Source organism: Oncorhynchus masou, chromosome 21 (genome assembly GCF_036934945.1).
Source record: "Oncorhynchus masou masou isolate Uvic2021 chromosome 21, UVic_Omas_1.1, whole genome shotgun sequence".
Classification (NCBI taxonomy): Eukaryota; Metazoa; Chordata; class Actinopteri; order Salmoniformes; family Salmonidae; genus Oncorhynchus; species Oncorhynchus masou.
Window position 1 is genome coordinate 32546216 of NC_088232.1, and position 25277 is coordinate 32571492.

At 43.3% G+C, this 25277-nt stretch overlaps 1 protein-coding gene across 1 annotated transcript in view; it reads left to right on the forward strand.

Moving 5' to 3' along the window:
- Positions 1–25277, forward strand: part of ubr1 (ubiquitin protein ligase E3 component n-recognin 1) — a 36943-nt gene that overhangs the window by 6746 nt on the left and 4920 nt on the right. The window contains exons 5-39 of the mRNA XM_064928187.1: positions 9744–9871; positions 9970–10108; positions 10290–10352; positions 10538–10769; positions 10874–10962; positions 11078–11176; positions 11267–11424; positions 11530–11629; positions 11743–11871; positions 11988–12168; positions 12634–12695; positions 12849–12959; positions 13100–13165; positions 13275–13376; positions 13469–13532; positions 13712–13836; positions 16430–16482; positions 16604–16706; positions 16826–16874; positions 16995–17149; positions 17271–17370; positions 17482–17585; positions 17700–17780; positions 17879–18057; positions 18721–18923; positions 19048–19141; positions 19267–19419; positions 19541–19641; positions 19732–19828; positions 20007–20155; positions 20261–20316; positions 20409–20505; positions 20598–20665; positions 23264–23499; positions 25049–25185. Of these exons, the coding sequence (XP_064784259.1) occupies positions 9744–9871; positions 9970–10108; positions 10290–10352; positions 10538–10769; positions 10874–10962; positions 11078–11176; positions 11267–11424; positions 11530–11629; positions 11743–11871; positions 11988–12168; positions 12634–12695; positions 12849–12959; positions 13100–13165; positions 13275–13376; positions 13469–13532; positions 13712–13836; positions 16430–16482; positions 16604–16706; positions 16826–16874; positions 16995–17149; positions 17271–17370; positions 17482–17585; positions 17700–17780; positions 17879–18057; positions 18721–18923; positions 19048–19141; positions 19267–19419; positions 19541–19641; positions 19732–19828; positions 20007–20155; positions 20261–20316; positions 20409–20505; positions 20598–20665; positions 23264–23499; positions 25049–25185 (4063 nt within the window). The remainder of the gene's footprint in view (positions 1–9743; positions 9872–9969; positions 10109–10289; positions 10353–10537; positions 10770–10873; positions 10963–11077; positions 11177–11266; positions 11425–11529; positions 11630–11742; positions 11872–11987; positions 12169–12633; positions 12696–12848; positions 12960–13099; positions 13166–13274; positions 13377–13468; positions 13533–13711; positions 13837–16429; positions 16483–16603; positions 16707–16825; positions 16875–16994; positions 17150–17270; positions 17371–17481; positions 17586–17699; positions 17781–17878; positions 18058–18720; positions 18924–19047; positions 19142–19266; positions 19420–19540; positions 19642–19731; positions 19829–20006; positions 20156–20260; positions 20317–20408; positions 20506–20597; positions 20666–23263; positions 23500–25048; positions 25186–25277) is intronic.

The following is a 25277-nucleotide window of genomic DNA, read 5'->3' on the forward strand; positions in this document are numbered from 1 at the left end:
TGTGCACGTAGAGATTGAATGAGGCTAGCGCATTTGGAGGAGGTACCATAGTTTTAGTTTTTTTGTATTAACGTAGTACCAAAGAAAGGAGATACCCATATCACAAGAGACTGATTATCGCATTTTCGATCTGAATTTGATTAAATCGTGCAGCCCTAACGTCTCTATTTCGAAACGGTATATGCCATATTATGTAGTGTACAGTTTAGATGTTAGTCTTGTCTTCCTCTTTTGTTAAGTGATTAGTCAATTTGGCAGTACGTCCAACCAGAGTTGTAGGTAATGGCGGACTGAAGATGGCAGACTGAACGTAGTTATGTAGAGCACCTCAAGATAAAAACGTAATATTCAATATCGGTAAGTTAGATTAAATATTAGCACTACACAATCTGGTGGGTGATAAACGTCAATCTGGATAACAAAACAAATCTTAAGACTAGAGAAATGTATCGACAAATATTATGAAAACAAGCAACACCTAAACATGATGGAGAGTAAGATAGGTTCCCCTATTTCAAAATGAAAACGTGACCCTTCTACAGACACAGACAATTTAATATTTTCACCCCCGGAATGGTAAAGGTCGAAACCGATTTGTTAAAATCAATAAATGACAAACTGGGTATACTTGAATTAGTCAATAAGGATATAAAAGAGTTGAAGTCAAGCCTCGAGATGAGTGATGAAAAAGCTGCGACATTGGAGAAAGATACAAACAAACTAAAAGGGACAGTAAATAAGATTGAAATCGAAGTGAATTAACTTAAAAAGGAGAACACCATTCTGAGAGAAGCCTTACTTGACCTACAGACTAGATCCATGAGAGAGAATCTTGTACTTACAGGTATCCAAGAGAGAAAATGAGAAGTTCCTGAATCTGTAGTTAGAGTTCCTCCTTAGCGCTTCAGATTCCACACGAAGCTATCGACAAAATCGAACTCGAATGTGTACACCGCTTCGGACAGAGAGGGCAGAGGTATGAACGCCCAATCGTTGCCAAATTTGCTTCTTTTAAAGATAAAATAATGGTTAAAAGACTTGCTGGGACCAAAATTGGCATGAATGACCAGTTCCCGAAGGAAATTGCAGAATGGCGTATCCAATTTTCAAGGAAAATAGATTAAAAGGGGAACGAGTAGCTCTCGTCATCGATAAACTACATATTGATAACCAGTTGTTCAGAGACACAAAGACTACTCCATGTCTATTTAAAAAAATTACGAAGTTCTTATAGAATAAGGAAAATAATGAAACACAATTCTAGCCTGGTTATGGATTGTAATAATACAAAAACAAATATAGCTTTTTTTATATTTCTTCAAATATAACTAATTGAAACACAAAAGCATGCGTGGCAGGTTTGGTCCTGCAAAGCCAAAGCCCCCTAAAGGGAGAGAATTCTATACAAGGAAATTCTCAAAGCTGCTTATGAGAACCTTGACGACCTTGTACCTAGCCAGTGGGGATTCCGGTGGGGTGCCCCCACCCAGGCAATGGCAGTGCTGGCTTTCACTAGCTGCAGTAACCCATGGGAGGGGGTCACACTCGGACATTCAGAGAGGGGTATATTATTTTGGCCCCGGTGGCACAAGATCAAAAGTCTGACTGCATGGAGATACTTGGGAATATGGTCAATGTTGTGGGTCTTTCAGGGAAAAGGGGTACATTTGACCTCCCATCATCCTGGACATGACAATGGTTAATAAAATCTCCCCATTTCTGCCCATTTTGTTTTGCACAGTCTTGCAGGCCTTCTCATACAGCTGCAACTGTATATGCAGTCGTAAATCAAGACCTTTCTTGAGTTGGGCTCTGGGATGGTGCAACTGTTGAGAATGTGACCCTATGATTATGTGGGGGAAAGGTTTGAGTGTGTGTGCGTATCCCACAACTGTTGCGAAGGAGTAAAAGATGTTAGGGACAATATAGGATGATTCACAATAATTGTTTGCAAATATAATAATTGCTTGTAATATTGTAATTTTGATAATGGTGAGACTGGTGAGAGGTAAAATCCTTTGCATAAATTGCCTACATCATTGATGTTTACCGAGAAAGTCGGCCCGAGAATTGAACACTGTGGCACACCCATAGAGACTGCCAGAGGTACAGACAACAGGTCCTCCGATTTGACACACTGAACTCTGTCTGAGAAGTAGTTGGTGAACCAGGCAAGGCATTCATTTAGGAAACCAAGGCTGTTGAGTTTGCCGCTTAGAATGTGGTGATTGACAGAGTCGAAAGCCTTGGCCAGGTCGATGAATACAGCTGCACAGTATTGTCTCTTATCAATGGGGGTTGTGATATCGTTTAGGACCTTGAGCATGGCAGAGGTGCACCCATGACCAACTCGGAAACCAGATTGCATAGCGGAGAAGGTACGGTGGTTTTCGAAATGGTTGGTGATCTGTTTGTTAACTTGGCTTTCGAAGACCTTAGAAAGTCAGGGTAGGATAGATAGAGGTCTGTAGCAGTTTGGGTCTGGAGTGTCTCCCCCTTTGAAGAGGGGGATGACCACGGTAGCTCTCCAATCTTTGTGGATCTCAGACGATACGAAAGAGCGGTTGAACAGGCTAGTAATAGGGGTTGCAACAATTTCAGCGAATAATTTTAGAAAGAGAGGGTCCAGATTGTCTAGCCCGGCTGATTTGTAGGGATCCAGATTTTGCAGCTCTTTCAGAACATCAGCTGTCTGGATTTGAGTGAAGGAGAAATGGGGGAGGCTTGGACAAGTTGTTGTGGGGGGTGCAGGACTGTTGACTGAGGTAGGGTTAGCCAGGTGGAAAGCATGGCCAGCTGTAGAAAAAATGCTTATTGAAATTCTCAATTATTGTGGATTTATCGGTGGTGACAGTGTTTCCTAGCCTCAGTGCAGTGGGCAGCTGGGAGGAGGTGCTCTTATTCTCCATGGACTTTAGTGTCTCAAAACGTTTTGGAGTTTGTGCTACAGGATGCAAATTTCTGTTTGAAAAAGCTAGCCTTTGCTTTCCTAACTGCCTGTGTATATTGGTTCCTAACTTCCCTGAAAAGTTGCATATCGCAGGGGGCTGTTCGACGCTAATGCAGTACGCCACAGGATGTTTTTGTGCTGGTTAAGGGCAGTCAGGTCTGGAGTGAACCAGTGCCTATATCTGTTCCTGGTTCTACATTTAAAAGGGCATGCTTATTTAAGTTTGTGAGGAAAGCACTTTTAAAGAATTACCAGGCATCCTCTGCTGACGGAATGAGGTCAATGTCCTTCCAGGATACCCGGGCCAGGTCGATTATAGAAAGGCCTTCTCGCTGAAGTGTTTTAGGGAGCGTTTGACAGTGATGAGGGGTGGTCGTTTGACCGCAGACCCGTTACGGATGCAGGCAATGAGGCAGTGATCGCTGAGATCCTGGTTGAAGACAGTAGAGGTGTATTTGGAGGGCAGGTTGGTTAGGAGGATATCTATGAGGGTGCCCGTGTTTACGGATTTGGGGTTGTACCTGGAAGGTGAATTGATAATTTGTGTGAGATTGGTGTTAAGCATGTTCCAGTTTAGGTCACCTAACAGCACGAGCTCTGAAATAAGATGGGGGACAATCAATTCACATATGGTGTCCAGGGCACATCTGGGGGCAAAAGGTGGTCTATAGCAAGCGGCAACGGTGAGAGACTTGTTTCTGGAAAAGTGGATTTTTAAAAGTAGGAGCTCAGATTGTTTCGGCAAAGACCTGGATAGTAAGACAGAGCTCTGAAGGCTATCTCTGTAGTAGTTCTATCTTGTCGGAAATTTCAGGGTTTTTGGTGGTCTTCCTAAGTCAGGATTCAGACACAGCTAGGACATATAAAGATCCAGTCCATTTAACAATTGAAGGCCTCTTACACTTCAGTGTTGTGATTCAATAATCCTAGCAAGATGCTTGGCGCATAGAATTAAAAAATTATTGTCAGGTATTATTAATCCAAATCAGACAGGTTTTTTACATGGACGATACATTGGAGATAATACACTGCTCAAAAAAATAAAGGGAACACTTAAACAACACAATGTAACTCCAAGTCAATCACACTTCTGTGAAATCAAACTGTCCACTTAGGAAGCAACACTGGTTGACAATACATTTCACATGCTGTTGTGCAAATGGAATAGACAACAGGTGGAAATTCTAGGCAATTAGCCAGACACCACCAATAAAGGAGTGGTTCTGCAGGTGGTGACCAGACCACTTCTCAGTTGCTATGCTTCCTGGCTGATGTTTTGGTCACTTTCGAATGCTGGCGGTGCTTTCACTCTAGTGGTAGCATAAGACGGAGTCTGCAACCCACACAAGTGGCTCAGGTAGTGCAGCTCATCTAGGATGGAACATCAATGCGAGCTGTGGCAAGAAGGTTTGCTGTGTCTGTCAGCGTAGTGTCCAGAGCATGGAGGCGCTACCAGGAGACAGGCCAGTACATCAGGAGACGTGGAGGAGGCCGTAGGAGGGCAACAACCCAGCAGCAGGACCGCTACCTTTGCCTTTGTGCAAGGAGGAGCTGGAGGAGCACTGCCAGAGCCCTGCAAAATGACCTCCAGCAGGCCACAAATGTGCATGTGTCTGCTCAACCGGTCAGAAACAGACTCCATGAGGGTGGTATGAGTGCCCGACGTCCACAGGTGGGGGTTGTGCTTACAGCCCAACACCGTGCAGCATGTTTGGCATTTGCCAGAGAAGATTGGCAAATTCGCCACTGGCGCCCTGTGCTCTTAACAGATGAAAACAGGTTCACACTGAGCACATGTGACAGACTTGACAGTCTGGAGACGCCGTGGAGAAAGTTCTGCTGCCTAAACATTCTCCAGCATGACCGGTTTGGCGGTGGGTCAGTCATGGGGTGGGGTGGCATTTCTTTGGGGGGCCGCACAGCCCTCCATGTGCTCGCCAGAGGTAGCCTGACTGCCATTAGGTACCGAGGTGAGATCCTCAGAGCCCTTGTGAGACCATATGCTGGTGCGGTTGGCCCTGGGTTCCTTCTAATGCCTCACCTCATGTGGCTGGAGTGTGTCAGCAGTTCCTGCAAGATGAAGGCATTGATGCCTTGGACTGGCCCGCCCGTTACCCAGACCTTATTCCAATTGAGCACATCTGGGACATCATGTCTCGCTCCATCCACCAACGCCAGGTTGCACCACAGACTGTCCAGGAGTTGGCGGATGCTTTAGTCCAGTTCTGGTAGGCGATCCCTCATGAGACCATCCGCCACCTCATCAGGAGCATGCCCAGGCGTTGTAGGGAGGTCATACAGGCACGTGGAGGCCACACTACTGAGCCTCATTTTTACTTGTTTTAAGGACATTACATCAAAGTTGGATCAGCCTGCAGTGTGGTTTTCCACTTTAATTTTGAGTGTGGCTCCAAATCCAGACCTCCATGGGTTGATCAATTTGATTTCCATTGGTAATTTTTGTGTGATTTTGTTGTCAGCACATTCAACTATGTTAAGAAAAAAGTATTTAATAAGAATATTTAATTCATTCAGATCTAGGATGTGTTATTTCAGTGTTCCCTTTATTTTTTTGAGCAGTGTATAAGACAAATACGGGAAACAATAGAATAGTATGAAATATCGGGGACTCCAGGCCTGGTTTTTATAGCTGATTTTGAAAAGGCTTTTGATAAAGTATGACTGGAGTTTGTATATAAATGCCTAAACTATTTCAATTTTGGGGAATCTCTTATAAAATGGGTTAAAGTTATGTATAGTAACCCTAGGTGTAAAATATTGAAATAATGTCTACATCTCAGAAAGTTTTAAAACAAGGTTGCCCACTATCGGCACATCTATTTATTATTGCCATCGAAATGTTAGCTGTTAAAATTAGATTCAACAATTATTTTAAGGGATTATAAATCTGTGGCTTAAAAACTGAGGTGTCATTGTACGCTGATGATTCATGTTTTCTTTTAAAAGCACAATTAGAATCTCTCCACAGCCTCATAGAGGATCTAGATACTTTTGCTATCCTCTGGATTAAAACCAAATTATGATAAGATATTATGTTTTGGATCACAAAAAAATGCAAATGTTACATTACCTTGTAGTTTACCAATTAAATAGTCTGATGGAGATGTGGACAAACTCGGTATACAAATCCCAAAAGAAAGAAATGAGCTCTCTCCAATACATTTTTATAAAATAGATAAGATCTTGCTACCATGGAAAGGAACATACCTGTCTATTTGTGGAAAAAATCACCCTGATTTAAATAGTTAATCATATCACAGTTGACCTATTTGCTTATGGTTTTGCCTATACCTAGTGACCTGCCTTTTAAATTATGTGAACAAAAAATATTCAATTTTATTTGGAATGGAAAGCCAGACAAAATTAAAAGGGCCTATTTATATAACAAATGTGAATTCGGATTGCAAAAATGATTAAATATTAAAGCATTAGACCTCTCACTAAAGAAATCAGTCATACAAAAGTTTAACTTCAATCCAAACTGGTTCTCTGGTAAATTGGTAGGAATGTCTCATCCTATGTTCAAGAATGGCCTTTTCCCCTCTATTCAGATTACAACTGCTCACTTTCGGTTGTTTGAAAAGGAAATAATCTCCCATATATATATATATATTTATTTATTTATTTATAACAAGCCTTAGAAAGTTGTTTGCAATTTCAGTTTAATCCACCTGAAAAGACTAATACAACAAATATTGTGGTGAAACTCAAATATACTAATTGATGAAAAAAAAACATATTTTTTAAAAGAAATTTAAATATTAAAAAAAGGTATAATTTTAGTGAATGATATCATAAATAGGACTGGTGGAATTATATCATACATGCAGCTAACACAGACATATGGAAATGTCTGCTCTACCCAAATTACAACCTACTAATAGCAGCATTACCACAAAAATGGAAGAGGCAAGTAGAAGGGGAGAAAAAGTAAGGAACTTCTATGTCGGCCCTGCATTAAAGAACATGAATGATTAAAGAAAAGTGTGATTAAATAAAAGCATATACCAATTTAATCTTAAGGACCAAAAAATGGACAGCTGTGCCATATAAATTGTGAAATAGTTGTGTAGAGGTTTTCGATGTGCCATGGAATGGGTACATGGTTTATGAATTGATACGCAAAACAACGCCTGACTCAAAACTTCTAATTTTTCAATTACTATACATAATTCTTGCAACCAATAGAATGTTATATATATATATGGGGGATACAATACTCCCAGCTCTGCAGATTTTGCTGTGAGGAGGCAGAGTCACTAGATAATTTATTTTGGTATTGTCCATATGTAGCTCATTTTTGGTCACAGGTCCAGGAATATCTGAAGAATTGCAACATTTGCCTAGAACTAATGCCACAGACAGCAATACTGGGTGATTTGAAAAGCCATAGTCAATCAATAATATAATAATTATTTTTGCAAAAAATTTTAATTTACAATCTGTAGAAGTTATGAGAATATAAAGGTTCAGTGCTTTTGTGAAGCATTACAGCACAGTTGAAAAATATATGGCAAATAAAAATCCAAAGTTGATGGTGTTAAGCCCGAGATGGGAGGGGTTGAATGGAGCTGAAGGGTGGGACTAATAACAAGATAACCAATGTAAAATATATGGGGTCTGTAAAATGTATATAGGTTCAGAAATTTTGTGAAATAGCACAGTTACAAATAGAAATCAAAATGGATGGACATCAGAAATAGAGGAAGGACTAAAAACAAACAAAATATAACTATTGTAAAATAGATTGTAAGATGTGTATAAGATGTATAAACTGAAGGTAGAAGCCTAAGTGTTATTGTTTATTAGTTTACTCCAATTGGGAGAAGGGTGGTAGGGCTTGCGGAGAATAATAAAGGTATATTCTATTTAAAAAAGTATGTATGTGTATATGTATGCATATGTTATATGGATATATATATTTACCAAGAAAAGATATGGGAATATTAAGCTGATCCACCAAAAAAAGAAATTATGTGAAGAAAAACAATGAGCTCTGTCTCATTTGAGTTTTCTAAATAACTTTTGTTGAATTAGTTGGTGTATACTAATTATTTTTTATTTTACCTTTATTCAACTAGGCAAGTCAGTTATGAACAAATTCTTATTTTCAATGACTACCTAGTGGGTTAACTGCCTGTTCAGGGGCAGAAGGACAGATTTGTACCTTGTCAGCTCGGGGATTTGAACTTGCAACCGTCCGGTTACTAGCCCAACGCTCTAACCACTAGGCAACCCTGCCACCCCTGTATATGTCTGAACTGTCTTAATTATGCATGTGTAGGGTCCTATAAATCTGCGATGTGGATGGAATCACAGAATCCAGACATTATAACAACGTTCAACAATATAAATAAATACATTGAACTTAGTAGGAAATAAACTAAATATATAGAATTTATTAGTAAATTATTTCATTTGCCCGAGATTATGACAAGACATGAACAAAATCAAATGCACAAGTGATTCATATTGTCATGGAAATTACCACCAGGGACACCTGAAGTCAATATTAAATTAATATTTTTTTTTATTATTGACAAGCTGGAGAGGTTCCAACAAATGTAATGCACCAAGACAGAAAAGTTATATTTGCATGATTTACATGATTAATTATACATATTATTTCATTAACGTTTGGTTCATGCATGTGACCAACCAATACCTCACAAGGCTTCGTCTCTCCACTTTGTGTCGCCGTTAGTGATGATGTTAATGACAACCGTCTTCTGGTAGAGGGAAAAGTTATCCCAAAAACCTTCTCAATTAAATGTTAACTACAAAGTAGTCTATGCCTACCTAACATAATAATATCCACTATATATACAAAGTATGTGGACACCCCTTCAAATTAGTGGATTCGGCTATTTCATCCACACCCGTTGCTGACGGGTGTATAAAATCGAGCACACAGCCATTCATTTTCCATAGACAAACATTGGTAGTAGAATGGCCTGTACTGAAGAGCTCAGTGACTTTTAACATGGCATCCTTCAACAAGTAATTTCATGACCTCAGCTCCACCGAACACCTTTGGGATGAATTGGAACGCTGACTGCAAGCCAGGCCTAATCGCCCAACATTGGTGTCCGACCTCACTAATGCTCTTGTGGCTGAATGGAAGCAAGTCCCTGCAGCAATGTTCCAACATCTAGTGGAAAGCATACTTTTGGTCATATAGTGTATCATGATTATTTGCTTCAATCCAGTGGGGATTTGTTTAGCAAACTCTGTAACCACTTGTCTGCTACAGAAAGACCGATAACCAAGCAAGTCTCTTGCTGGTGTGCACTTCAATTAAAGGGTATGTACACCCAACATTTCTTAGATTTTTGCCAGACCTCCAAATGTTGTCTCCTGATGTAGTTTAAGCATGGTTGTGGACTTAGAACATCCAATTGTGTTGTTTTTCTATTTAAAAACAGTGATTTTGAGAGTAAAAATCTAAACGAAATGAAATCTGAAACCTAAGAAATCAAAATGGAGAACATTTAAACAGATTTTATAGGGCCCTTACAGGTGCAAGACATGATTGTGTGTATCAGATGGCACAATACCATAGGGCGGCAGCTAGCCTAGCAGGTAAGAGCGTTGGGCCAGTAACTGAAAGGTTGCTGGTTTGAATCCCCGAGCCGACTAGGTGAAAAATCTGTCTGTTCCCTTGATCAAGGCACATAACCCTGATTGCTGCTGTAAGTCACTCGGGTTAAGAGCGTCTGCTAAATGACTGAAATGTAAAAATGTGTGTGACTGATACTTTTTGTCTCTGTAGGATGAGTGTGTGTTAGAGCCTGGTTTACGTGAGCGTGCCCAGAAGCTCTTCCAGGTTCTCCTGCGCTACGCTACAGATCTGCTGGTGTGGGAGGAGAGCTATGAGCTAGCAGCAGAACTGCAGCCCAGGTACTAGCCTATTTCTAATGATAACCATAGCACTAAACTTATCCACATTACACCAGTAGTTTTAAATCCAGAATGACATTCAATGTGATTTGTCACAGGGTGAAGGAGGACACATACTACTGTGTACTGTACAACGATGAGCACCACTCATATGATCATGTGATCTACACCCTGCAGCGCTCTGTTCAGTGTGACCACAGTGAGGCACATACTCACACAGCCCTCATCGACAAAGAGGTACTGTCTGCAGGCGTTCTCTGCCATCTGGCATTCTTCATTACTTTCTTTCATTTAAAGCATCTAGATATGTCAATAAATGGGGGAAAAAACGGAAAACAAATGTCTTCTGCTGCAATGTTGAACTCTCGTTGTTATTATAGCTATGCACTTGAAATTGATCATTCTGTTTTGAATGCAGGGTCGCCGGGCAGTGAAACGAGGGAAGCTCCGGTCTTGCCAACAAGCTAAGGACCTCATCAGGGTAAATCATAGCCTTTTATAAAACTGCAAAAGGCAAATTTTGCCATAGAACTTAATCACCTTCACTGTTCTGAGTCAGACATCTTAGCCCTGCTAAATGCTGTGTTGTTGTAGTCCTACGTTGGACTACATCTCCCTGCAGCCACTGACCTCTAACCCATGCTGTATTCTGTGTTGTGCTTTTAGTCCCACTCGGAGCACATCTCCCTGCAGCCCCTGCGTGTGGAGATCCTCCACTCTGCAGTCATGGCCCACCAGAGCTTTGCCATGCGACTGGGCACCTGGTTTCAGCAGATCATCGGCTACTCAGTGGGGTTCAGGCAGGTGTTCTGCCAGGTGGCTCTGGAGCCCAGCTCAGAGGGTGACCAGCCCAGCCTCATCAGCCGACTCATGTTGCATGACTCCAGGCTATACAAAGGCAAGAAGACCTTGATCCATACTTCATTCTTTCTCTACATTAAGATGCACCTCTGTTTTGCCTCCAGTCCATCACATTCAAGCCCATTCTCTTCTTTCCACCAGGAGCCCGCAAGTTCATTCATGAGTTGATCTTCTGTAGCCTGCTGATGGAGACTGAGTACAAGAGGCGCTTTGCCATTGAGTTCACCAAGGTATGTCAGAAGTCAGTAGTGCATTGATATTTTTAAATAAATGAAACCTTTACATTACAATAATGTGGCTAACCTATACTGTACGTCCCACCCTTTTTCCCTCACTGTCTTTCAGCATTACAAACAACTGCAGAAGGACTACACACTTGATGACCATGAGAGGAGCATATCCATTACAGCTCTATCTGTGCAGATCTTCACCGTACCCACTCTGGTGAGAGCGATCGCCATCCATGTAATATAAAAGTAAACATTTGCCAGGCTTAGCTCACATACCACTGTATCCTTCTCTCTCTCTGTTCAGGCCAGGCAGCTGATTGAGGAAGGGAATGTGATCAAGGTGATCGTTGACACAGTCATGGAGCTGCTGTCGGAGCACCTGGATGCCAACCATCGCTTCCACTTCCAGGGGTACAACTCAGACAAGTTCTTCCGGATCCAGGTGATCTTCCACGACCTCAGGTGGGTGTGACATACTAGTCAGCTTAATCTCTGACATTAAGGAATATGTCTCTTGCTATAGCTGCCTGATGCTTATCCGTAATTTGAAAGTGTTCTACTCCACAGGTACATTCTGATCAGCAAGCCCTCTTTGTGGACTGAGGAGCTGAGGACCCAGTACCTGGAAGGGTTCAGGGTCTTCTTGGGGCTCCTCCACTGCATGCAGGTACACTGAGTCGCTTTACACTCTGGAGTAACTGTCGGGCGGTAGGGCTTTTGTATTGACTTGCAGCCTTTGCCTCCATCATGAAATACATCAGATGGTTGTTCTCTTGGTAGGGTATGGAGGAGGTGAAGCGGCAGTTTGGTCAGCACATCGAGGTCGAGCCTGAATGGGAGGCTGGGTTTTCTATCCAGAGACAGCTACGACACATCCTCGTCATGTTCCAGGACTGGTGTTCATCTGATGTAAGTCCTCACGCAATGCTTTTTAAAATCCCCAAATCCCTAAATCTCTGATAAATATGGAAAAGTGTATGTTCCTGTGTACTTGACTGGCATCTCTGCCCATTCCCCTCCCCCAGGAGACTGTTCTCCTCCTGTCCTTCAAGGAGTGCCACAGGGCGCTGATGCGCTGCAATAACCAACCCTTTCAAAGCGAGGCCACAGACTACTACATGTGTAAACACATCCTCCATGTCAGCCCGTACAAGGTGTCCCAGGAGCCTGTCAGCATACACTTGCCCATCTCCAGGGCGCTCGCTGGTGAGGAGAACCATACTGTCCATCTGTCTGCCCCTATGGGCCTTGGAAAATTGCTCTGTGTTGGGACAGTAGTTGGGGTTGTGTAAATGAAGATGGCGTTATGGAAATGAAGATCATACAGCATGCCTATTGGTTATTAGGGCCGGGACGAGACCATTATTGCAATATTTGTTTTCCATGGAAAAAATGAAAACACAAAGCAGACCAAACTCTTTGGTCCTTTAAAACCCTGCTGTATGTAAAATATTGTGTACTATAGCTTGGAAAATAAATACATGTGACTCTGGATGACAGCATAATGTTTGTTTCCAACATTAGGGCTGTTTTCCTAAAGAAGTAAAATATTTTCTAAATAAGTTATTGCGATACTGGTATCATCCCAGCCCTATTGGTTATCACAATAATGTTCTTTGGTGCATCTTTAGTTTTACGGAACCTCTAATACCAGTTCCTTATGATCCCCAGGCCTGTATGTACAGCTGTGTTATACAGGGGCAGTCAAACGCCTCCACAAATTCATGGATCCAGTAAGTATCTGTGACAAGTGAAAACTCACTTTAAATCTTTCCATCGGTTTTCTTGTTTCATCTGTCGGTAGTCAGTAAGAGTCTGCAGATACAACGCTGATTATCTTCTTCCCACTGCTGTTGCTAAATGACAGAGATGTCTATGTGTTACAGGAGAGCTGTGACTTCACCTGGTTTGCGGAGCATCCTCTGCGCTGTGTGGTGCTGGCTGCCCAAGTCTCAGCTGAGATGTGGCGCAGGAACGGCCTCTCGCTCGTCAGCCAGGTGAAAGGCGGGATGTGATGGCTTGGATGGGCTGATGGTGTCAACTGTTGCTAAAACTGGAACTTTTCAAAGTTTTTATTTCACATTTTATGATTGCTTAAATGTCAGTGTTTCAATGTAAGATTATTTGTCATTTCCAGGTGTATTATTACCATGATGTAAAATGCAGGGATGAGATGTATGACAAGGATGTCATCATGCTACAGGTTAGTGTTTCAACAGCAACATTGTTCTGCACTCCCCTCCCTTTTTATTCTATGGAGTCTCCTGACTACCACTACAGAATCGGAAGTCTCATCTCAAAACCTTTTACAGATTGCTGCTTCCAAAATGGACCCCAACCACTTCATCATGCTGATCTTGCAGAGATTTGAGCTCTTTGATGTGTTCAATGGAAGTCTCGCAAGCAAAGACCAAGTAAGAGAGACCATTGACTATTGGTTCAAATAAATAATTATTACATTTCGTAAAAATGGTAAACTTAATAAAATACCAATGGTTCTGTTCAGGAACTGCTGAAACAGTGGAACCGGTTAACAGAAGAGATGCTCTACCTCCTCATCATCATTGTTGGTATGTCCCCAAGCTGCTTTCTAAGTAACATATCTACTTAAGTAAATGTCTGGCGAAATCCTAATATGTAGTTAGTAAGTTGACTGTGTATAGTGACATCTCGTTGGCCAGATGATATAGCAGTTATTGATTATGTTGAGGGGTGTCTCATTCTGTATGTCATGCCCCCTGTGTCCTAGGGGAGCGGTATGTCCCAGGGATCAGTCACGTGACCAAAGAGGATGTGACTATGAGGGAGGTGATCCACCTGCTGTGTATTCAGCCCATGGCTCACAGCAGCCTGGTCAAGGGCCTGCCAGAGAACGTGAGAATGTGGACCTATACTACATCTTTAAAGGCCCACACAGACTGTACTATTTTAGCCGTCTTATACCAGGATTTTGCTGTCCCAGACAAAAGGTCCACGTCACGGGCAAATTCTTAGGTTGTAAACGATTGTTGGACGTCTTGGCCCGTTCAGTGTGACAGGGGTCTAGGGTTCCGATTAAGTACCACTACGTGCAGTCGTAGTCTCCGACAAAGTTCTGTCAATGTCAGAAATGTTTCGCTTTTATTGTGTTTTGTGGCTGCTGTTACGAGCCGACCTCGTTGACTTGACCAATAGGAACACGGCTGACACTGAGTATGCACAGAATAATACGATTGAATAGTCAGATTCATATAATGGCTCAATTTAAACATTTAACATGCTTTGCAAGATGAACGATTTCCCTAATAATCTTTACATGACGCATGAAGGCAAGCTAACTGATGGAATTTTGAAAAATGCACAATCGCCAATCAAAGTATACGTTCTACCACAGCGGCTATGTTGTCTTTGGGAAGCATGTTTTATTCTAAATTCGGACATGCAAGGTTTGCATGTGAACTATTTCTAAGATGCATACTTTCAGTTTTTCCGAACTCACTTCACTCGCCCATAAGAAGTTCCCCCTAGTTAATACAGCCTTGAGGTCTTAATTTAAGGTTAGGTTTAGACATAATGTTAGCAGTAGGTTTAAGGTTAGGATTGGGATTAAAATCTGCCTTTAAAAGATACACTGCTCAGTCAATCACACTTCTGTGAAATCAAACTCTCCACTTAGGAAGCAACACTGATTGACAATAAATTTCACATGCTGCTGTGCAAATGGAATAGACAACAGGTGGAAATTATAGGCAATTAGCAAGACACTCCCAATAAAGGAGTGGTTCTGCAGGTGGTGACCACAGACCACTTCTCAGTTCCTATGCTTCCTGGCTGATGTTTTGGTCACTTTTGAATGCTGGCGATTCTTTCACTCTAGTGGTAGCATGAGACGGAGTCTGCAACCCACACAAGTGGCTCAGGTAATGCAGCTCATCCAGGGTGGCACATCAATGCGAGCTGTGGCAAGAAGGTTTGCTGTGTCTGTCAGCCTAGTGTCCAGAGCATGGAGGCGCTACCAGGAGACAGGCCAGTACATCGTGGAGGAGGCTGTAGGAGGGCAACAACCCAGCAGCAGGACCGCTACCATCGCCTTTGTGCAAGGAGGAGCAGGAGGAGCACTGCCAGAGCCCTGCAAAATGACCTCCAGCAGGCCACAAATGTGCATGTGTCTGCTCAAACGGTCAGAAACAGACTCCATGAGGGTGGTATGAGGGCCCGACGTCCACAGGTGGGGTTGTGCATACAGCCCACCACCGCGCAGGACGTTTGGTATTTGGCAGAGAACACCAAGATTGGCAAATTCGCCACTGGCGCCTTGTGCTCTTCACAGTTGAAAGCAGGTTCACACTGAGCACGTGACAGACGTGACAGAGTCTGGAGACGCCGTGGAGAACGTTCTGCTGCCTGCAACATCTTCCAGCATGACCGGTTTGGTGGTGGGTCAGTCATGGTATGGGGTGGCATTTCTTTGGGGGGCCGCACAGCCCTCCATGTGCTCGCCAGAGGTAGCCTGACTGCCATTAGGTACTGAGATGAGATCCTCTGCTTTAGTCCAGGTCTGGGAGGAGATCCCTCAGGAGACCATCCGCCACCTCATCAGGAGCATGCTCAGGCGTTGTAGGGAGGTCATTCAGGCACATAGAGGCCACACACACTACTGAGCCTCATTTTGACTTGTTTTAAGGACATTACATCAAAGTTGGATCAGCCTGTAGTGTGGTTTTACACTTTAATTTTGAGTGTGACTCCAAATCCAGACCTCCATGGGTTGATAAATTTGATTTCCATTGATAATTTTTGTGTGATTTTGTTGTCAGCACTTTCAACTATGTAAAGAAAAAGTATTTAATAAGAATATTTAATTCATTCAGATCTAGGATGTGTTATTTTAGTGTTCCCTTTATTCTTTTGAGCAGTGTATATGTATAGGCAGGGTTTATGACTTTGTGGCTGTGTAAACTAGTGACTAGTGGCTTTAGCTACTGGTTCTGACACAGACGCAGATCAAATACATCACTGCAGTTGATGTAACCTACATCGACTGACGTAGTCTAGCAAGCCTATCGCAGAATGTAATGACTACACTTAAGGAAATGGTACAATCTGGCCAAGTTGATATCAAGATTAATAATTTGGTGACGTAATAATCCTGAGAAAAAAGAAGAAACCGGCCCACTGCTCTTGCTAGTATCACTGCTCTTTAATAAGCTTTACGTATCGGCCTGAAGGCCTTCGTCAGAGCTCTTTATAAAGCTTCGTAAAGAGCAGTGATCCTAATAAGAGCAGTGTGCAGGTTTCTTATGTTATTCAATTGATACCATGCAACAAAGATGGCTCAGATGTGCAGGTGCCTTTCGAATTTTGAATCATATGTAATAATCCTAAAAGACTTAATCCGACGTACAGTCTGGGAAGGCCTTCAGCACTAATGCTGTTACCACTTCGTCACCCCTTTTATACTGCAACAATGTACTGTCTTTGTTTGTAGGAGAGCCATGAAACTGGCCTGGAAACTGTCATTCCAAAAGTTGCCACCTTCAAGTAAGTGTAACACTAAGGTCATCTTGACCATAATAATACAAATCAAAATAATAAATAACGTTTTCAGCAGAGAATAATGTTTGACAAGCTTTTTCACTGACCTGTTGATCCTCCCATTTAGGAAGCCCGGTGTTTCTGGACACGGCTTGTATGAAGTGAAAAAGGAGTGCCTGCCGGAATTCAATCCCTTCTTTTTTCACTATTCTAAATCTCAGCATAGCAAGGTAGATGTTGGTACAGAGGCTACATACACATTTATATTTGTTTTTCCAAAGCCATTTTTCCCTTGGCTACTGGCATTTGCTAATGCATAACCTTGTGACCCCTGAACTCTGTGCACCAGGCAGAAGATGCTCAGAAGAAGAGAAGAACTCAGGAGGGCAGTGACAAAGGTGAGATGGAACTCATAATCATACGTTCAGACAAAGGATCAGTGTTATTTTGAGCCAATGCCTGTAGGTGATTCACTATTTGCTTATGATTCATCACTGTCTGTCTCTGTCCATGCCCAGCCCTGCGTCCCCCTGTCCCCCCTCCCTTTTGCCCCGCCTTCTCCAGCATAGTGCATCTGCTGTGTTGTGACATCCTCATCCACATCCTCAGACGAGTCCTGCAGAGAGCTGTGGAGGACCGGGCCACCTACTGGACAGAGGCCATGATCCAGAGGGTACCTTGCGCATGTATTTCTCGCTCGCGCTCTCTCGCTCTCTCTCTCTCTCTCTCTCGCTCTCTCTCTCTTTATTTTTTAGATGAACCATATTAACTGTAACTGTGTGTGCCCCCCACAGTCCCTGCACCTTATAGGCCAGGGTCTGTTGGAGGAGAAGGCCCAGTTGGGAGCCAGCACTGTGGAGCAGGTCACCTTTGACTTCAGCCTCAAAGCTCGCAGTGAGTGTCCTAGAGATACTACTTTTTGTCTTTAAATATGTGTCTCTTGGTTTAGGGTACAGTTCATATACATTTTTTCTTGAGCCATTTTCTGTTTCTCTACTCGATCAGCGATCGGCTCCGAGCATAGTAAATCTGTGTTCCACCTCCTGTCCAAGATGACGGCTCTTCCTTCCTTGGAAGCCCAGAAGGATATGATTAAGTGGACACTGCAGGTGGGATAACTTCATTGTCCTGTTAAGAGATTTGATTATCTTTTTTCAAATGAGATTTTAGACAGTTTACAGTACAACTTTTTGTTTAAATGATCATATTTCTCTTTCTGGTAGATGTTTGAGATGGTGAAGTGCCTTAGGGAGAAGTCCAGTCCAGCAGCCTCTATGAGTGTGGAGCAGACCAAGCCAGAAGAGGTAAAAACAGAACATGGGTCATTTTTACACCTTTGTCATGCAACATTTCTGCATTGAAGAATCCTCACCCTTTGTCCCTGTCTGATTGTTTGACTCAGATCGTCCCTGACAAAGACAAAGCCGAGCGGAAGAGGAAGGCGGAGGCAGCCAAGCTCCATCGCCAGAAAATAATGGCCCAGATGTCGGCCATGCAGAAGAACTTCATTGAGTCACACAAGATGCTGTATGACAACATGCCAGAGAGTTCTCAGGGGGAGCCTGTGGCCTCCAGAGAGAGGTGAGGAGGATGTAGGGGGAGCTGTTGGCCGTGAGGGAGACTACAGAGTGTTGCCTTTCCTTTAAAGACATGCATCGGAACTTTGGCGACTACAAAGTATTTTTTTAAACCTCGCTTTGGGCTGATGTGTTCATGTGTAATTCATACATGCATAATTACCTTCTTTCCTCAATTAGCCATGAAATCCCTAGTTTGTAAGCTACAGTTTTTCTGAAAGCTACAGTTTTTCTGAAAGCTGTGTTGTGCCATTTTCCCTACATTTTCTCTCACGTGGTCCAGCCCCCTAGCAATTTGAGTTCTAGCCAATGACTTCAGCGCCTAGCAATTTGAGTGACAGCTAGCAAGATGCATACGCAGCAGAGCGAGAGAAAGCAATGACATGGTGCACGTAGTGACGTAGTACACAGTTTTTGGTGACCACTTTTGGCTCGTGAGCGCTACGTTTCAGAACTACTGGCTGAAAAGTATACAAAATTACTGGAGAATCTCTTTAATAATATACTCTAGCTTACCTAGTAGTACCACAAGTTTATTGCAGGAGGGGGAGTGAATTCAAATTTGAATTGGGTTGATTGCTTGAATGAAGGTTAGTGATTAGGAGGACATCTATAACTGATTTACATGAGTAATTGTGCTGTCATGTTTCTTCCTCCTGTCCTGTAGCTGTGCCATGGAGCTGGGAGAGTTGTGTGTGGCTGTGGGGCCTCAACGGGGCTCCACCCCGGCTGAGAGGGAGGTGCTGACCTGCATACTATGTCAGGAGGAGCAAGAGGTCCAGGCCCGCTCTCCAGCCATGGTGCTGACCGCCTGTGTCCAGAGGTCCACCGTGCTCACACAGTGCCGGGGGAAGACTCTGGCCAACAATGGTTAGTTCCCTTTGTAGTCTCCTCCATTTGATCTCGTGTTGTACACAATACACTCTGACCACTGTGATCTCTTTTTGCATTACTGTTGAAATGATTAAAGATGTTAATGTGTTCTGTGTGACAGAGACCATGTACCCCCTCTTCATGCCACCTGACCTGGCTGTGGGGACTCACACTGGCAGCTGTGGCCATGTCATGCACGCCACCTGCTGGCAGAAGTGAGTCATTGCAGTCACGTGTATCAAAGAATCATAGGGATGATGATTCCAACATACTATCTTGGGTCTGAAGACCTAAAGATAGATTAGACCTACATCTCATTTTTTTGTTCTGTGTGTTCTAGGTACTTTGAGGCAGTCCAGAACACCACTCGGAACCGGCTCCATGCTGAGCTCATCATTGACCTGGAGAACGGGGAGTACATGTGCCCGCTCTGCAAGTCCCTGTGCAACACTGTGGTTCCTCTCATCCCCTTGGAACCACTCACACTCAACTAGTATGTCTTCCTTATAGACTTTATTGCCACTTCCTAAATGACTGAGTTTAGATATGTTTTTGGAGTATCCATAAAACTAACTCTGTTGTAACCGACCTGTCCCTTTATATCCTGTCTGCAGTGAGAATGCAGAGCTGGTGGGACAGCTCCTCACCCTCCCTCGCTGGATCCAGATCCTCTCTGCCAGGATCAAAGGACTCAAGTCTGTCACTCAGGGACCAGGTAAAGACAGCTGTGCGATCTCACAAAGTCATCTTCATGGAGAGAGCCCAGGGCTTTTGCAGGTGTAACTCCATTGTGTTTGTGGTCCAGAAAGCAGCTGTGAGACTATCAGTGACGGAGACACTGCCCTCTGCGGGGAAGGCCAGCCAGACTTCCGCTCCATCCTCAGCTTTGGAGTAAAAGAGCCGTGAGTCTCTCTCGCACACACACACACACACACAACCATCTGCTCTTAATGGTTTATTCAAATGTTTCTATAGTGCACGACACACACTGACATCATTTCCATGTTATTGACAGTGTACTATATTATGTATCCACTCACGACATGCTCTGTAATATAATCAGTACTTGTTGTTCTTCAGGAGGAAGTACTCTGACAGCATAGCGGAGATGCTGGTGGTGTGTGCCACCACGGTGCACAGGGTGGGGCTGCAGACAGGCCCTAACGAGCTGTGTCCCGCTGTGCCCGTCATGTCCTGGAACACCTGTGCCTTCACCATCCAGGCCATTGGTCAGTCCCACCGCCTCTCTACCTCTCCATCTGTTTATTTTTCCATCCTTAATCTAGCTGAACTAATTTTACCATTACTCAGTATGTTTTCTTTTCTCCTAACAGAGAACTTGCTACAGGAAGAGGATAAGACACTGTTTGGCTCTTTACAAAACAGACAGGTAGGTCAGATAGATTAGAGGGACTGTGTTTGACCTATTTTCACCTATCCTCTCGGATGGTTTTATCACAGTAACTCTGCTTTCTTTTTCAGCTTGCGGGCCTGAAGGCTGTCGTTCAGTTTTCTGCAACCCAACACCTCAAGAGCTCCCAGACTGTCATTCAGAAGCACTTCACAGACATGTTAGGAGGTACATGTTCAAACACCACAAAACATTCAAAACGTATTTTGTGTGATTTGGTATTTTATGTAAAATTTGATTTGGTTGCCTCTCTCTTACAGCCTTGTTACCCACCATGAGTTCAGAGAGCACACCTTCTATTCTAGAAGTAGACTTCTTCCACCTTCTGGTAAGTCACCCATCAAATCAAATTGTATTAGTGACATGCGCCTAAAACAACAGGTAGACCTTACAGGGAAATGCTTACTTACGAGCCCCTTTTTAATCATTTTTTATTTAACCAGGTAGGTCAGTTGAGAACAAGTTCTCATTTACAACTGGGACCTGGCCAAGATCAAGCAAAGCAGTGTGACAAAAACAACACAGAGTTACACATGAGATAAACAAACGTACAGTCAATAACACAATAGAAACATCTGTATACAGTGTGTGGAAATGAAGTAAGGAGGTAAGGCAATAAATAGGCCAATAGTAGCGAAGTAATTACAATTTAGCAATTTACACTTTAGTAATAAATGTGCAGATGAGGATGTGCAAGTAGAAATACTGGTGTGCAAAAGAGCAGAAAAACCAAAAGAAATATGGGGATGAGGTAGGTAGTTGGTTGGATGGGCTATTTATAGATAGGCTGTGTACAGCTGCAGCGATCGTTAAGCTGCTCTGACAGCTGACACTTAAAGTTAGTGAGGGAGATATAAGACTCCAACTCCAGTGATTTTGTTTTTTGTGCAATTCGTTCCAGTCATTGGCAGCAGAGAACTGGAAGGAAATGCAGCAAAAGGAGGTGTTTGCTTTGGGGGTGACCAGTGAAATATACCTACTGGAACGCGTGCTACGAGTGGGTGTTGCTATGGTGACAAGTGAGCTGAGATAAGGCGGAGCTTTACTTAGCAAAGACTAACAGATGACCTGTAGCCAGTGGGTTTGACGACGACAAATTAAGCAAGGGCCAGCCAACAAGAGCATACAGGTCGCAGTGTTGGGTAGTATATGGGGCTTTGGTGTCAAAACGGATGGCACTGTGACAGACTGCATCCAGTTTGCTAAGTAGAGTGTTTGAGGCTATTTTGTAAATGACATCGCCAAAGTCAAGGCTCGGTAGGATAGTCAGTTTTACGAGGGTATGTTTGGCAGCATGAGTCAAGGAGGTGTTGTTGCGAAATAGGAGGCTGATTCTAGATTTAATTTTGGATTCATGCGGGTCTGTGACTTCATGTGAGTCTGGAAGGAGAGTTAACGGTCTAGCCAGACACCTAGAATATGTGGACAACTACAAATACCTAAGTCAGAACTGTCCAGAGTAGTGATGCTAGTCGGGCGGGCGGTTGCGGGCAGCGATCAGTTAAAGATCATGTATTTCGTTTTACTAGCATTTAAGAGCAGTTGGAGGCCACGGAAGGAGTGTTGTATGGCATTGAAGCTCGTCTGAAGGTTACTTAACACAGTGTCCAAAGAGGGGCCAGATGTATTCCGAATGGTGTCGTCTGCATAGAGGTGGATCAAAGAGCGACATCATTGATATATATATTTATGTATACAGAGAAAACAGTTGGCCCGAAAATAGAACCCTGTGGCACCCCCATAGACTGCCAGAGGTACGGACAACAGGCCCTCCGATTTGACACTGAACTCTATCTGAGAAGTAGTTAGTGAAGCAGGCGAGGCAGTCATTAGAGAAACCAAGGCTGTTGAGTCTGCCGATAAGAATGTGGTGATTGAGAGTTGAAAGCCTTGGCCAGGTTGATGAAGATGGCTGCACAGTACTGTCTTTTATCGATGATGGTTATGATATCGTTTAGGACCTTGAGCGTGGCTGAGGTGCATCTGTGACCGCTATGAAATCTGATTTCCAAGCTAGAGTGCAGTTTAACTGACAGTGAAGTTAAAAAAATAAAATAAAATAAAAAGTAATTAAAGAGGAGCAGTAAAAAAAAAAATATATATACAGGGGGGGGGGGGGGGGTGCAGGTAGAGTCAATGAGTGGGGGCACCGGTTAGTTGATGTACATGTAGGTAGAGTTAAAGTGACTATGCATAGATGACAAAGGAGAGTGGCAGTGGTGTGGAGAGGGGAGGGGGTCAATGTGAATAGTCAGGGTAGCCATTTGACTAGGTGTTCAGGAGTCTTATGGCTTGGGGGTAGAAACTGTTTATAGAAGCCTCTTGGACCTAGACTTGGCACTCTGGTACTGCTTGCCTTGTGGTAGCAGAGAGAATAGTCTATGACTAGGGTGGCTGAAGTCTTGGACAATTTTCAGGGCCTTCCTCTGACACCGCCTGGTATAGACGTTCTGGATGGTAGGAAGCTTGGCCTCAGTGATGTACCGGGCCGTTCGCACTACACTCTGTAGTGCATTGCGGTCGGAGGCTGAGCTGTTGCCATACCAGTCAGGATGCTCTCGATGGTGCAGCTGTAGAGCCTTTTGAGGATCTTAGGACCCACGACAAATCTTTTCAGTCTCATGAGGGGGAATAGGTTTTGTCGTGCCTGCTTCACGACTGTCATGGTGTGCTTGGACCATGTTAGTATGTTGGGGATGTGGACACCAAGGAACTTGAAGCTCTCAACCTGTTTCTGGGTTGATGGTGTTGATGTGAGACATGTCCAGCATTTCAAAGCACTTCATGACTACAGACGTGAGTTCTACGGGTCGGTAGCCGTTTAGGCAGGTTACCTTTAGTGAAGGAAGTTAATGTTCTGTTTGATGCATACAGTAGGTCTTCCACATGCTCTGGGGATAACCAACCTTTCTTTGTGTGTTGTCAGGTGGGGCTGGTGCTTGCCATTCCAGCGCTCTACCAGGAGGAGGCGGTAGACCTGCAGCCCTCTGCTGTCAGCTCTGCCTACAACCACCTTTACATCCTGCACCTGGTCACCATGGCCCACGTGGTGCAGGTCCTCCTCTCCTCCACAGATGACACAGCAGTGTTTGGGGGAGAGGAGGGACAGGCGGAGAGGGCAGCAGTAGAGCTCTATGCCGCTGTGTCACAGTGTACCGGCGGGTGAGAAGGAATGCTGTCTTTTCTCTGTATTTTTTAAATGTAATATACGCTACTGGTTAAAAGTTTTAGAACAATTACTCAATCAAGGGCTTTTCTTTACTTTTACTATTTTCTACTTTGTAGAATAATAGTGGAGACATCAAAACTATGAAATAACACATGGAATCATGTAGTAACAAAAAAAAGGTGTTAAACAAGTCAAATTCTTCAAATAGCCACCCTTTCCCTTGATGACAGCTTTGCGCACTCTTGGCGTATTCTCTCCCAGCTTCATGAGGTTGCGTTTCAATTAACAGGTTTGCCTTGTTAATTTGTGGAATTTCTTTCCTTAATGCGTTTGAGTCTATCAGTTGTGTTGTGATAAGGTTGGGTGGTATACAGAAGATAGCCCTATTTGGTACAAGACCAAGTCCACATTATGGCAAGAACAGCTCAAATAAGCAAAGAGAAACGACAGTCCACCATTACTTTAAGACATGAAGGTTAGTCAGTCTGGAACATTTCAAGAACTTTGAAGGTTTCTTCAAGTGCAGTCGCATAAACCATCAAGCGTTATGATGAAACTGACTCTCACGAGGACCACCACAGGAGTGGAAGACCCAGCGTTACCTCTGCTGCAGAGGATAAGTTCATTAGAGTTACCAGCCTCAGAAATTGCAGCCCAAATAAATGCTTCACAGAGTTAAAGTAACAGACACATCAACATTACCTGTTCAGAGGAGACTGTGTGAATCAGGCCTTTATGGTTGTATTGCTGCAAGAAACCACTACTAAATGTCACCAATAAAAAGGAGAGACTTGCTTTGTCTAAGAAACACAAGCAATGGACATTAGTCCGGTGAAAATTTGTCCTTTGGTCTGGAGTCCAAATTGGAGTTTGTTTGTTCCAACTGCCGTGTCTTTGTGAGACCCGGTGTGGGTGAACGGATGATCTCCGCATGTGTATTCCGCATCATAAAGCATGGAGGTGGTGTTATGGTGTGGGGATGCTTTGCTGGTGACACTGTCTGATTTTTATTTAGAATTCAAGGCACACTTAGCATTCTGCAGCGTTATGCCATCCCATCTGGTTTCGTCTTAGTGGGACTATAATTTGTTTTTCAACAGGATAGTGACCCAACACACCTCTAGATGACCTGGTCAACCAAATTGATATGGTTTGGATGAGTTAGACCGCGGAGTGAAGGAAAAGCAGCCAACAAGACTTTTGGAATAGCATTCCAGGTGAAGCTGTCATAAAGGCAAAGGGTGGCTATTTGAAGAATCTCAAATATAAAATAGATTTTGATTTGTTTAACACTTTTTTTGGTTACTACATGATTCATTATGTGTTATTTCATAGTTTGTATGTCTTCACTATTATTCTACAATGCAGAAATGTTTGGAAAATTAAGAAAAACCCTTGAAGGAGTAGGTGTTCTAAAACTTTTGACTGGTAGTGTACTTTCTGTAAATTGTGCAGTGGGTTATTTTTGGACATTTTTCTGTTCATGTTCATCCAGTCAAAGGTCAATTGTTTTTGATTGTGTGACTGTGTCTTATTGTCCAGGCTGAGGTCAGACGTGTCTGGGAGCTCAGTGGCAGACCGAGTGAGGAGAGGGGTCACACCCTTCCTGCGCTGCGCTGCCCTCTTCTTCAATTGCCTTACAGGGGTGCCCCCACCAGAGGAGCTCTCCAGTACTACAGGTAGGTATCTCAGGGCTCAGACTACTGTGGGGTCTACGGGGATTGAATGGGTTAGGGTTTTACTGACTGAACCATTCATGCTGTCTCGACTG